This window comes from Vitis riparia, chromosome 3 (assembly GCF_004353265.1).
Source record: "Vitis riparia cultivar Riparia Gloire de Montpellier isolate 1030 chromosome 3, EGFV_Vit.rip_1.0, whole genome shotgun sequence".
Classification (NCBI taxonomy): Eukaryota; Viridiplantae; Streptophyta; class Magnoliopsida; order Vitales; family Vitaceae; genus Vitis; species Vitis riparia.
In genome coordinates this window covers 2,119,344-2,133,187 of record NC_048433.1, presented here as the reverse complement: position 1 = coordinate 2,133,187, position 13,844 = coordinate 2,119,344, and the positions used below count along the sequence as shown (strand labels likewise).

The 13,844-nt window shown below is 33.8% G+C and overlaps 1 protein-coding gene across 1 annotated transcript; it reads right to left on the bottom strand.

Moving 5' to 3' along the window:
- Window positions 1–8,943: 8,943 nt before the first annotated feature.
- Window positions 8,944–12,298, bottom strand: LOC117910897 (probable flavin-containing monooxygenase 1). Its single transcript, XM_034825074.1, has 5 exons — window positions 11,780–12,298; window positions 11,427–11,664; window positions 10,057–10,232; window positions 9,599–9,957; window positions 8,944–9,299 (listed from the first exon to the last, which is right to left on the bottom strand). Exons 1-5 carry the CDS (start codon window positions 12,212–12,214, stop codon window positions 8,954–8,956), a joined length of 1,554 nt encoding a protein of 517 aa, XP_034680965.1. The 5' UTR covers window positions 12,215–12,298; the 3' UTR covers window positions 8,944–8,953.
- Window positions 12,299–13,844: the final 1,546 nt, after the last annotated feature.

The window sequence follows — 13,844 nt, the reverse complement described above, 5'->3', positions numbered from 1 at the left end:
GGAGAGTTAAAAACTTTATTGTATTTCATTACTTTTTCTTATTCATATATAATCTCTTATTTATAAATACTCACATTAAACAAAATCGAAACTCATATTAATAAAATATAGAAACTTTTTAAAATTTCAAAACTTAAAAATAGAAACTACAATAATTAGTCAAAATAAAATATAATCCTTAACTTTTTAAAAACTAAATCTAATTATAATATTTTGAAATTTTCTAAATCAAATTTACTTTCCAACAAAATAATATAGGTTTTTGGCCTTCTGATTATCAAGTTTTGAGACAAGGTGAAAGCGTCGATTTTGTGGAAGGAAGTTGAAAGTAGGATGATTTGTATATGCATTGGAAATGATCAGTTGAAGAATAAGCTTAATATTTATTATTTAATGATTTAAGTTAACTTTAAGTTAAATTATTTTTAAGTTATTAACTTAAAACTTATTACTTATTTTTTATTTTTTTAAGCATTAAAGTTGCTCAATAAAATTAACTCAAAATGTATTTTAATTTATCACATTAACATATTTATCTTCATTAATTGTAATTAATGTTTATAATTATTAATTTTAACTAATATTTATTTTCATCAATACTTAAAGCATTTTAGATACATAAGATGACCTTAAAATACTTACTATAAAAAATAAATCATAGATTTGTAATTATGATGGTTAAATATATTCTCATAAAGTGAACTATTTTGACTTAAATATTTAAAGTTATTTTTTATTTTAAGTTATCACATTAAATTATTTTATCAAATATGCTTATTAATTTACTCAATAATTTAAATTAAACTATTAAATTACTTTAATTCATTAAGCTAATTGTCTAACACCACCCCTCCTGACAAAACTAAAGCCCATCTTCCTAGCACCTACTCAAGAAGTACAAAAGATATATCCATACCCACACTTTATTATTTTTTTTCTCTAGATTGATTAGTGAAGTACTTAGAATAGGAAGTGCCTAATTCAGGTAGAACAAGATTGCAGTAACCCAAACAGCCCAAGGGAGATGAAAATCACGGAACCACTCCAAAGTCCCTCTCAAATTGAATCCAGGATTGCAGTAAGTAGAACAAATTAATGCTTCACTGAATCTGGATATGGCTAGACAACTCAAACCTCTTCTTTTATTCCTCTCCTTCTAAGGGTGAGTTGCAGGGATGAGGGATTGTTTCTTGGAGGATAACGGTTTGATGTTGGTGATTGAACTAGTCTCCAAGTGGGAGATTTTTTAGCCTTTGTGGAGCCTAGTTTTGTTTGATTCGGTTTGACGACCCGACCCGAATAATATTGCATGGTTTTTTAATGGGAGATTTACTGAGGCATGTTGGGCTCGTTTAGCCCATTGTGGAACCACATTTTATAATTAGGGTTTTTTTAGTGTGGTGTGGTTGTCGTGTTATATATAGAGAGAAAATATTGTAGCCGTTGTGGTTGTACTATGTATTCTTCCCTGATAATAGTGATATCCCTGCAACTCCGTGGACGTAGGCATATTGCCGAACCACGTAAATACTGTCTTGTGCATGTGATTGTTTTTCTTTGGCATGTGTTTTTCTCTATTTTTTTTGTTTCTCACAAGTTGGGAATTCGGTTTAATTCCCTACACTAAGTTTGGACACATTGCTTTACAATGCTGGTATCGATTTAACTCTGATTAATAGCCAAAAGATTCTAAGCATTCCATTTCTAATAATCCTCAGGCTATGACTGCAACTTCTGCAACAATGGGAGACACTTCTTGGTTTCTTGATACAGGAGCTACACATCATCTCACATCCGATCTTAACAATTTAACGATCCATAATCCATTTAGTGGTGGTGACAAAGTAATTGTTAGATATGGTAAGGGTTTATCTATTGCAAATATTGGTAAATTTTATCTTGCCTCTTCAAGTGGTTCTTTGGTTTTCAATGATGTCTTGCATGTTCCCTCTATTACAACCAACTTGGTTAGTGTGCAACGATTCTCCTCAGACAATGGCACCTTTATTGAATTTCATCCTTGTCATTTTGTGGTGAAGGATCAGAAAATGAGACTTGTTCTTCTTCAAGGAAAAAATTGAGAAGAGTCTCTATAAACTTTCTGCTACAACAAGAGATGTTGGTCATCCACTAGCCTTTTATTCTACTAGTAGTACTTCAAATGTTGGTTCTTTGAGGCTTTGGCATAATAGACTTGGTCATTCTTCTTTTGATGTTGTTTACAAAATCTTATTTTTTTGTAAAATACCTTTGAAACATGACAATAATAACTCTGTTTGTGAGTCTTGCCAGTCGGCTAAAAGCCATCGTTTTCCATTTGAAAGGTCCACTTCTAGAGCAATAAAACCATTTGATCTCATCCTTGCTAATCTTTGGGGTGCAACTCCTACAGTTTATGTTAATGGTGCTCGATATTTCTTCTTGCTAGTTGATGATTTTAGCAGATTCTCATGGTTGTATATTTTAGAAACTAAAAATGAAGCATTACTTATGTTCCAACGTTTTCAAGCCATGGTTGAAAGATAGTTTGATACTAAAGTTCAATGTTTTTAGTCTAATGAGGGAGTGAGTTTCAGGCTTTTCAGAATTATTTAGCTATAAATGGTCTTCTTCATCAAGTCTCTTGTCCTTATACTCCTTAGCGAAAAGGAAGAGTTGAATAGAAGAATCGTCATGTTGTGGAAATTGGTATTTCTTTGTTAATCCAAGTTGATATGTCTCTCAAATATTGGTTATTTGCATTTCAAACTGCAATTTTTCTCATAAATCGGCTTCCCTTTGTTGTTCTTTCACAAAATTCTCCTTATGGAGTTCTTTATAATTGTTTACCTGACCATAAATCTCTTTGAAGTTTTGGGTGCTTGTGTTTCCCTTATATTCGCCCTTATGTTTCTCACAAGATGGCAAATAGATCTGTTGTTTGCTGTTTTCTAGGCTATAGTGCTAAGCACAAGGGATTTCTCTGTTTGGATATGGCTTCCTCTTAGATATATGCTTCCTACTATGTTGTATTTGATGAAACTCGATTTCCATTTTTGACAAGGTCTTTATCTTCTCAACCAGTATCATCATCCAACTCTTCTTCAATACTTCTTGATTCTAGTATTCTCTCTATTCCTACACAATCTTCAAGGAATCTTAATAATCCTCAACCTAATATTTCTTCTTCAATTACTGTTCCTACTGATTTTGTTCCTATTTCCACTCCGTCGGATTTCCCACTAGTCCCATCTAATCCATCTTCTTCTCCAACTTTACGACAATCATTTTCTCCAACTTCCAATGTTGATATTCCTTTACTTCCAAACCGAACTATTGTTACTTGTAGCCAAAATGGTATTTTTAAACCCCAAAAAATATTCAACCTTGTTGTCTAAACTACTGTTCATGAACCCTCTTCTTTCAAAGAAGCCATGTTGCATCATGAGTGGCAAGTTGCTATGAAGACCAAGTATGTTGCTCTTCTCACCAATTCCACATGGTCATTGGTTCCTAAACCCATTAATAAATGCATTATTGTTTGTAAATGGACATACAAATTGAAACTCAAAGTTGATGGCTCAGTTGATTGTTTTAAAGCCCGCTTAGTTACAAAGGGTTTTAATCAAACATATGGTATTGATTATTTTGAAACCTTTTGTCCTGTTGTTAAACCAACCACTATACGACTTGTTCTTTCTCTCGCTATTTCTCGTGGTTGGTTAGTGAAGCAATTAGATGTTAATAAGGTTTTTCTCAATGGTGAGTTAGAAGAAGAGGTTTACATGGTTCAACCTCCAGGTTTTGTTGATAATTTTAAACCCGATTTTGTTTGTAAACTTCACAAATCCTTGTATGGTCTTAAGTAAGCTCCTCGAGCATGGTTCACAAAATTGAAGAACTCATTACTTGTTTGGGGTTTCTTTTGTTCTTTATTTGATTCCTCTATGTTTCTCTTTTGGAAATGGACTAACATGATCATTATTCTCATCTATGTTGATAACATCATTGTTACTAGTTATAATTCTGTGTTGGTACACCAAGTGGTTTCTTCTTTACTCTCTTAGTTTGCTCTCAAAGACCTTGGTATTCTAAATTACTTATTGGGTGTTGAAGTATGTTGGCAAGGATCTTCTCTTCATCTTTCCCAAACTAAATATATTCAGGACTTGTTAACTCATGCTGGTCTTGTAGATTGTAAACCTATTGTTATACTAATGACTACCTCTCACACTTTGTTTGTCTTTGATGGTTCTCTCTTGGCTGACCCTTCTCAGTATCACAACATTGTTGAAGCCCTACAATATTGTACCATTACAAGACCTAATATCTTTTTTTCTGTCAACAAACTTTGCTAATTCGTGCAATCACCAACTGATCTTCATTTGCAAGTTGATAAACGGTTACTGTGATGTCTCAAGGGCACTACTTCCTTTGGTCTTTCATTTCATTCTTCTCTTGATCTTCAACTTACTGCTTATGCTAATACTGATTGAGCTAATTGCAGTGATGATCGTTGAAGTACAAGTGGTCATTGTATATTTTTTGGCTCTAATTTAGTCTCTTGGAGCTCTAGTAAGCAGAAGGTTGTGTCTCGTTCTAACACTGAAACTGAGTATAAGGCCTTAGCAAAGGCTGCTTTTGAACTTCAGTGGATTCAACATCTTCTTCATGAGCTCTCTATCTCACCTTCTTCTTCTCCTATTCTGTTCTGTGACCACCTTTCTTACTGCCAATCCTATTTTTCATTCTCAAGTTAAGCATATTGAACTAGATTGTCATTTTGTTTGGGAAAAAGGTTCTCAATAAGACTTTGGTGGTTCAACACATTCCTTCTTGTGACTAGATTGTTGATGTTCATACCAAAGCCTTACCTGTTCAACAATTTTTCAATCTACGAAGCAAACTCATCGTTCTAGCTAGACCTTCAAGTTTAAGGGTGGATGTTAAGCCATGTACAGTTGTAACTAAACCAACTTAGTTAGAAAACTTGTATCTAGATGATTAGTTCTGGTATTGTTAGATAATTAATTTTAAGGTATAACTAACTTCAAATACATATAAATATGTAGAATCAATTCTCACAATGTAGAAGAAATTTCAAAGAATAAAGTCCTTCAAAAGTTCAAGAAACCTCTGTTTTACTCTGTTTTCAATTTTATTCCATTCAGATTTCTTTCAATTCTCACACTTCATATTTCTTAATGTAATTAATGTTGAAAAATACCACTATTTTGAAAAACACTCTTGAGGCACGCTCTAGGGCGAGGCATCCAGAAAACATCTTAAGGCGTTGGCACAACAATGTTGAACACAAAAGGCCAAAGTCTTTTCACCTGAAGTGCTTCAAAGGCGCGCCCTACATACGTCTTTCACATCTTGCTCATTAAAGTGTGAGCCTTTGGTTTGCTGAGGTGGCTAATAAGAAAAAATAGAAACAACTTACCGTTGAAGACTTTATAACCCTACAAACACATTGAAGACTGAAGATGGACCAAAGAGAACGAGTTGGGAAAGAAACCTAACCCTAATCCTAGCTCTTCATGGTTCGTACTTTCGACGACTTGAAGATCAACTTCTTCTTCGACAACCTGAAAATCGACTTCTTCTTGGGCAAAAGCATTGAAGTGTTATTCCTCTTTCTCACTCTGACGACTTCATCTCGACGGAAGTTCTCTTTCAGCGGCAACACAACATGAAGAACGACATTTTTTTCATCTCGATTCTCAATAGGTAGGTATTTTCTTTCTGCTGCTCACCCTCTCTTGGTCTCACACAGTTACATCTTTATCATCTCCTATTCTCTCTATTTGTTTTTCACTCTTTTCAGTGTCCAGCTTCTCATAGCTTTAACGACACTATTTTCCTTATCTAGTTCTTTACCTTTTTTTTTTCCTCACAACAATCTCAAATAAATCCCAAGAACAACTTTTATTGCACCCTGCAATAGCTTTTATTGCACCCTGCAATAGCTTTTATTGCATCCAGCAGTATTTATTGCACCTGGCAACAATATTTATGCATGCACAGTGCAGTAAAGCTAAATGGTGCACTGCACCATTTTTTAAACAATGCACAATACTAAAGTTTTAAAGAGGCACCCGATAATATCTTTTAAATAAGGCACCTAGCAGTGTTTTTCTAAACAGTGAACCCAACACTATTTTTTCACTATTCCATGCTTTATTTTTAATTTTTAATTGTTAATTTGATATTTCAATTATGTTTTATAATTATTTTTAAGGTCAATTATATAATGAAATTTAATTATTATTGTTATTATTATTTTTTAGAATGAGTTCCTCCGATTCGAAAGCTTCACAAAAAGATTTTGTGTGGAAATATGTTATTGAAGTCTCCGAGGAGAAGTATATACGATGTAATTTTTGTAATCAAAGATGCACAGGAAAGGTGAATAGACTCAAACATCACTCAGTCGGAACTCATCATGGTATGAAACCATGTACCAAGGTTAGTAAAAATGTTAGATTGGAATGCCAAAAGGCATTGAGCAATTATAAGGAACAAAAATAAAAAAGAAATGAATTGCTCCAAGAAATTGGTGTGGGTCCAAATGAGAGTGTTTTCTCCAAAACAATGGGGACATTGCAAAGTGGGAGTGGTAATGGTAGTGAGAGTGGTAGTGGGAGTGTAAATAAGAGTGGAAAACCTATAACTAAGGGACCCATGGATAAATTCACCATTTCACAACTTAGACAAAATACTTTGAATTCTAAGTGGAAGCTAGAAGAAAGGAAAAAATGGAAAAATGGAAAAAATAGATGTCTTATAAATTTTTTGGTGAATATTCTTGTTGGCACATGGTTTTTGAAATCAATTGATGCATCTGATACAATAAAAAAATGGAGAATTGATGTTCAAGCATCTTGATGAGGTGGTTGAAGAAATTGGATAGGAGAATGTTGTGTAAGTTATTACTGATAATACATCAAATTATGTGAATGCCATAATGAGGCTTATGGAAAAGATGAGAAGATTGCGGTGGACTCTTTGTGCTTATTGCATAGATTTGATGTTGGAGGATGTTGGGAAGCTAAATGTTCATGCTAATACACTTTTGCGAGCTAGATAAGTGGTGAAGTTCATATATGGGCATACTTGGGCTCTTAGCTTAATAAGAACATTTACAAAAAATCATGAACTTATTCGTCCAGCAATTACACTGTTTGCTACTGCATTTCTTATTTTCCAAAGTCTTTATAAGCAAAAACAAGCTCTTATAACAATGTTCTCCTCTGAAAAATGGTGTTCTAGTATATGGGCCAAAAATGTAGAAGGTGTAAAAGCTTGAAGTACAGTATTGTTTGATCCAAATTTTTGGCCTTGTGTTGTTTTTTGTATTAAGACCACTATTCCATTAGTAAGTGTTTTAAGAGAGATTAATTCGGAGGAAATACCAGCCATGGGTTATATTTATGAGTTGATGGACTCAGCCAAGGAGAAAAATGCATTTAATTGTGGGGGCATGGAGAGGAAATATGGCCCAATTTGGAGAAAAATAGATACAAGATGGACTCCACAACTTCATCAGCATTTACATGCAGCAAGTTATTATCTTAATCCGCAATTGCATTATGAAGATAAGTTCACTAATGTGGATGAGGTGAGGAACGAATTATTTGAATGCATGGATAAGATGTTGGATTACCAAGAACGTTTAAAAGCTAACATTCAATTGGATTCATATGACCAAACAATGAGTGAATTTGGAAGCCGAATTGCAATTGATTCTCAAAGATTAAGAAGTCCTATGAGTTGGTGGATGCGTTTTGGGGGTTCCACACCAAAGTTGCAGAAGTTTGTTGTTCGAGTCCTTAGCCGCACTTGTAGTGCTTCGAGATGTGAGAGAAAGTGGAGCACTTTTGAATCGGTGATACTTCTATTTAAAAAAAAAAAAATTAGTATATGCATTTTTATTCTAATGTTAGAGAACTTTAATTTAATTTTAATATATAAATTTGTTTCTTTATTATTTGTATATTCATACCAAAAAGAGAAATAGACTCGAACATAAGAGGTTAAATGCTCTATTGTATGTGAGGTACAACACTAGATTGAGAGAGCGAAGTCTACAAAGGAAACAAAATGTTAATTCGATTTTGGTGGATGAGATTGATTTGGATGATGAGTGGATTGCGGAAAAAGAAGATCTTCTCCTCCCGCTTGATCTTTGTTGGCTTGAAGATAATGAACTATTTAATGTTGATGCCATTAGAATTGCGTCATCCCAAAACCAAGAGACTCAAGCGTGATCACAACATGGTTTTTTCTCATTCCAACAAAAGAAAACATGATGAATTTGCAAGTAAGTACTGAAAATTTTAAGTAATAAATTTTTTTAAGTTTATTAATGAACTTATAATATTTACACCTAATTTATACTTTATGTTAGGTAAAAGTAGAGGCAAAGGCAAAGGAAATGAGTTGAATTTGACACCAATTCATAAAGATGAGGAGTTAGATGAGTTGGGAAGGTTTGATAGTGGGAACTTTCCAACTATTGATACATTGGATGAGGATGATAATGTCATTAGAGATGATGATTTAAGTTGAAACGTTCTAGCAATGTGTTGAACTCTATTTGATATTTTGTGACTTGGTTATGGTTGTTCGGAACTATTAATATGATTGCCTTTATTTTCTATTGTGAAAGTATGAATCAAGTAATTAGGTTTTTTTATAATTCTATGGATTGTTTTCATGTTTTTAATTTATGTTATTTTATTTTTAATTTTTATATATTATAAAATATTTATTAATTATAAAATGAGGGTCTCGGCTTACGCACCTCATAGGCACAAAAATGCCTCACCTTAGGCCATCACCTTTAAAAACTTTGAAAAATACCATCCATTATTTTATTTTTTTTCTTTCCTTCAACATGGAGTATTTTGTACTTAAACCACATTATTGAAGTAGATATGAAGTGGTGGACGATTCACGTTCACTAACTTCAAGATATTGGACGGTAATCCAGGGGACCATAAGGCTCAAACAATTCAGCAAAAAACCCCTTCTTCCTCTTAGGGTTCCACCCCATGTCCTTGCAGAGTTGATCATTGTACCATATATGAAGAGCTGTTATGCATGATCTCCGATAGTGCTTCTCTGAGTATCGCTTCAGGTACTGGTCCCATCTTTCTGCATCTTTCTCCATCTCCTTAATGTTTGGTAGCTTGAATGTGCCGTCGAGAAACTCCGCCAGCCACCGGCTCCTCATCTCCGACGTGTACAAGTTTGAAACACTCTCTGAGAATCCAATCATCGCTAGTTGTGGAACTCGAGGATGAATGCATTGCCTAGTCAAATAAGAAAGTCCCTTCAGTTCATAGTTCAATTCCATTTTTTTTGTAATTAAATATTATTTTATGACATTTTGTTTGGGTACGAAAAGTCAACACCGACCCTCTCTAGCTTGGACTGGTCCTCAAAAACAATTTTCTGTTTTAAGAAAATTGTTTTTCAGATTTCAAAACATTTCTATAATCATTTCAATAGAAGACAGTCTTGTTCTAAAATCTGAAGTACAAATGATACTTCAAATTTGTATGGACTTCCATTTAGAAAATTTCAGACGAATTCAGATAATCATGCTAACCTGAAGAGTGGGATTGATGCATTTGGGGAGCCAATGATGTGGTTCTGAAAGGTAGGGGACACAAATATGTCTTTGAGCTTCTCATTTCCCTTGAACCCTGTTGCTAATATGACCAAATCCGACTCTAGAGGTGAAGCCTCACCGTCAACCACAATGCCTTCTTTGTAGAAGCTGAACTTGGGAGCTTTCTTCAGAATGATGCTTCCCTTCTCAACTCTATCATAGAACTCCTCCGGCATTGATGATATCAAACAAGAACTGATGTCTTTGTGAAAACTTTGCTCCGGTACCATCCCAAACTTTGCCAGGGACAGCTTCTGATTTACATAGGTTTCCACAAACTTTGAGAACCCCCATTTCTGTCCAAAGATTACATAATAATTAATTATATACATAGCTTAATTAACTGAGAATTAATTCTATTTCAGGCACATATTTGTAAGTCTATGGAGTTGTACCAAAGGTGAAAGAATGGTAGCTAGGAGACTCAGAAAGAACCCTTCACCAGGCTTGTGAACCAGAAGCTCCGCAAAGCGGTTAAAATACAGATAAGCTAGAGGCACCCCCCATGGATAGGAATCCGGGATGCTCCAGTGCTTGGTCCTGTATAACAGTCTGCATGGATTCAGCACTCCTGCAAAAAATTTCAATCCTCTCTATTCAATCTACATGCGGATTTTTTCTTTTTTTTCCTATTTGTTTAACATGTGAAAATGTGAATCTCAATAATGAACTACACCTAGAGGGGGGTGAATAGGTATTGTAGAACAATTTAAAAATTCTTCCAACAAAGATTACCTAACCTTAAACTATCTTAATGTCAAGAATTTTTTCTTCCAATAACTTTTCAACAAAGCAAAACATCCACAAGCTATAATGTATGCACCAACACTCTCCCAACAATTTATAAATGCAAAACACATACAAATGCTTCAACACTCCTAAAAAATAAATCAAAATATAGAGTGAGAGAAAGAGACAATGAACATTGGATTTTTAACGTGGAAAACCTTTGAAGATATCAAAAACCACGGGCCTATCACCGATTGAAAACTCCACTATAAAGAATAAAAACTGAGTACAAGGTTTTACCTAACTTAAGCCAACCAATCCTTCCCGGAATACTTGACTAGTACCTTCATTTTCAGCTTCTCCTTTTGGAGCACGCTTGGAGTTCGCACCAAGCTCAATCTTGGCCTCTTCTTGAATCCACACAAGAAGAAAATGGGTTTTTGCACAAACCCAAATAGAATGAGAGATTGAGATGTGAATGGAGTAATAAATCAACCCATTTATTACTCAAGAAAATCCATTGAAAACTAGTTTGGAAAACATTAAGAGAAGTGGATTTTCTTTGCAATCAAAAACCCCAAATTAGGAAAGCAAAAATGAAAAAATGAAGAACACTTGGAGTGTGGCTGCTCTCCCCACGTTTTCAGCAGTCTTTTTACACAGAAAATGATAGAAGATTGGTTTTTAAAGTGTAAAAAGAAACTCTTAATCTAATGGCTGATATTTGATCAAAAAAACATTAGTTGGATAGATCCACCCCTACACGATCCAAAAACAAAGGAATGAAAGTCTTGCACCAAAAACCATTTTTCCCAACTTTCTAACACATTTAAAGATTAAAAACCGAGTTGATTCACATCCAATCACCACACACTCGACTACATACCTCGGTCTCTTAGCAAAGTCTTAGTCTTCAAAGTCAAGTAGTCCGAATAGGAATAGGAAAGCCGAGTTAGAGGACACTTAGGAATTTTGTCCAGAATTGCCAACCTAGCTAAACATGAAAATAGTATGGGAATCTGAACCTATCTCTTACCATTTGCTGCTGAGCACTCCATTGCGATGTCCAGCGCAGATTTCTGGAATCCAACCACGGTTGTTCTTTTCCCTTTGATGAATTCAGCTGCTCTCTCGAAATCCATGGCTGCATACTCCATTGAATGTATCACCTTTCCACGGAACGCTTCTGGGCCTTTGCCTGCTGGAAATTCTGGGATCTTTGGAACGTCGCTGTATTGTCCAACACATAGGATAACAAAGCCCACTTGGTAAACCTGCTCATATATGACGCCTCTATATTACTTGAAACGACCAACAATGAATCTCAAACTGGCTGGAAATCAGCAATGTGACTATGATATTATCTTTTTTATATGATCATATGTATACCTCAGTTGAAAGGCTGTTTGTGTCCTTCACTGTAATGCTCCATTTCCCTTTAGAGTTGAAGGGCTCACCGGTACCGCTCCAGAGCTCCCATGCCTGCACCTCTTCATCCGATGGGCCTCCATACTCGATGCCGAGGACTTCGGAGTTAAACTTGATGTGGGGGAGCAAGTTGAAGTGGGTAGCATAAGAGACAATATAATCTAGTACTTGGGAATGGTTAGGAAACTCTGGTACAGAAGATGGCCATGGGAAGTCTGAGAACTGGTAGACGGATCTGGGTGTTTGGAGCTTTGTAGTCTCGAAAGTCTGGGTCCAAACTCCGCCGATGCTGCTCCGGGACTCGAAAACAACCGGAGTATAGCCCTTGGAGAGGGTATACTTGCAGGCTAGGAGGCCACTGATGCCTGCTCCGATTATGGCCACCCTCCTCTCCATTTAGGTATGTTAGATGTGCATCACATCACTTAATCTCGTTGTATAAGAGAGGAAACTTTATTCTCCTTCTATAAATATCAAAATATAGATTTTTTTAGGTGAGATGAGTTGGTAAGCATGCTCTCTACCCTCGATCAAATCTTTATTCCCTTCTTCTTCCCTAATTGGGATCAAATTAGTAACTTCACAAATTAATTAATTATTTATTTATTTATTTATTTATAATATTAATTTATAGATCTTCGGGTGTGAGCCTATTTTTTTTTAGGAAGAATATAAAACAAAATAATTACTTGAGTGTAAGTCTATAAATTAGATCTACATCTTGCATGAGAAACGAGGCAGAATGTAAAATAAAGGTTACAGCTGGTCTCAACGTAGACTTGGGGAATCGTTCCTTCCAGTTTTATTTATTTTGTGTTTTTTAATTCTTAAAATAATTATTTTTTAACAGAAAAAAATAAAAAAATAACAGTTACCCTCGAACATTTTCTTACCAAATAAACCTAATTAAAAATCCTAATTATTATTTATTGCCAATTTTTAAATTAATTATAGAAAAATAACTTTTATTATTATAATGAATTTAAATATTTACAAATATGTCAAATTATTTATTTTAAATTATTATTTTTAAACATATAAAAATAAGGAAAAAAAATAAAATAATTAATTTATAGATATTTATCCTAAAAATAAATGGATTTAGCATGGATACGACGTAATAATATTAGGGCTAAACCTGATTTACATGGATAGCAATTATCAGGTTACCTGCAGTTGATAGCGGACTGCTGTATGAAATTAATACTGGTGGGACCCTGTAACTGTACTTGTCTGTGGAAGTCGGAAAAATCACGGGCCCAAGCCCAAGTGGGCTTGGGCTTGATAAGTGATGCCTATAATTGGTTACAAGGCTATGAATAGTAATATATACAACTTATTTTTGTCTCTGTTCCTCCGCTCTTTCATATGCCAACACCCATAAATTTATCCTTATTTAATCATATTTGGAATTTTTATTACTTTTTTAAACTCTTTTATAAATAATTAAAAAATAAATATTATATTCTATTTTTAAATTATAAATAAACAAAAATTATATTAATAATTCAAAAACTATTTTAAAAAATAATTTAAAAAATATTAATTTAAATAAATAAAATTTACCTTTTATATTTTAAAAATAAATAATTTAATAATTAAAACACTATTTAAAATATATATATTCACTATTTTCTTCTTTTTTTAATATTAAGAGAGGAGGGCCTTCCCTTCACAAAAAACCTTCATTGTATCTTGCCAAAATAAATGAAAATTCATTCATTTATGAAGATTTTGAGCATTGTCAATGATCAAGGAGCTTGTAAATAGTTTCTCCAAACCAAGAGAAGAATAAGTCCTCCTCTACCAAATTTCTTTGTATCCGCCAAACAAATGAATAAAAATTTAATTACTCATTAAAGAATTTCAACATCTTCAATCATTTTAATTAGTAGAAAGTTAAGTACATATAAATTAATTAATAATTAAGATTTGAATAATTTTAATTAATTTAAAAAATTTTTTAAAACATTATATAAAGATATTTTCTAAGGTAAAATTTAAAATATTTTATAAATGCAATGTG

What these genes read in the sequence shown, in the direction of transcription:
- LOC117910897 (XM_034825074.1), bottom strand. Translation starts at nt 12,214, where the DNA reads ATGGAGAGGAGGGTGGCCATAATCGGAGCAGGCATCAGTGGCCTCCTA. An exon ending in CAAACAGCCTTTCAACTGAG is followed by an intron (nt 11,665 to 11,779) that starts GTATACATATGA and finishes ATATATGAGCAG; the next exon opens with GTTTACCAAGTGGGCTTTGT. An exon ending in GGAGTGCTCAGCAGCAAATG is followed by an intron (nt 10,233 to 11,426) that starts GTAAGAGATAGG and finishes AATTTTTTGCAG; the next exon opens with GAGTGCTGAATCCATGCAGA.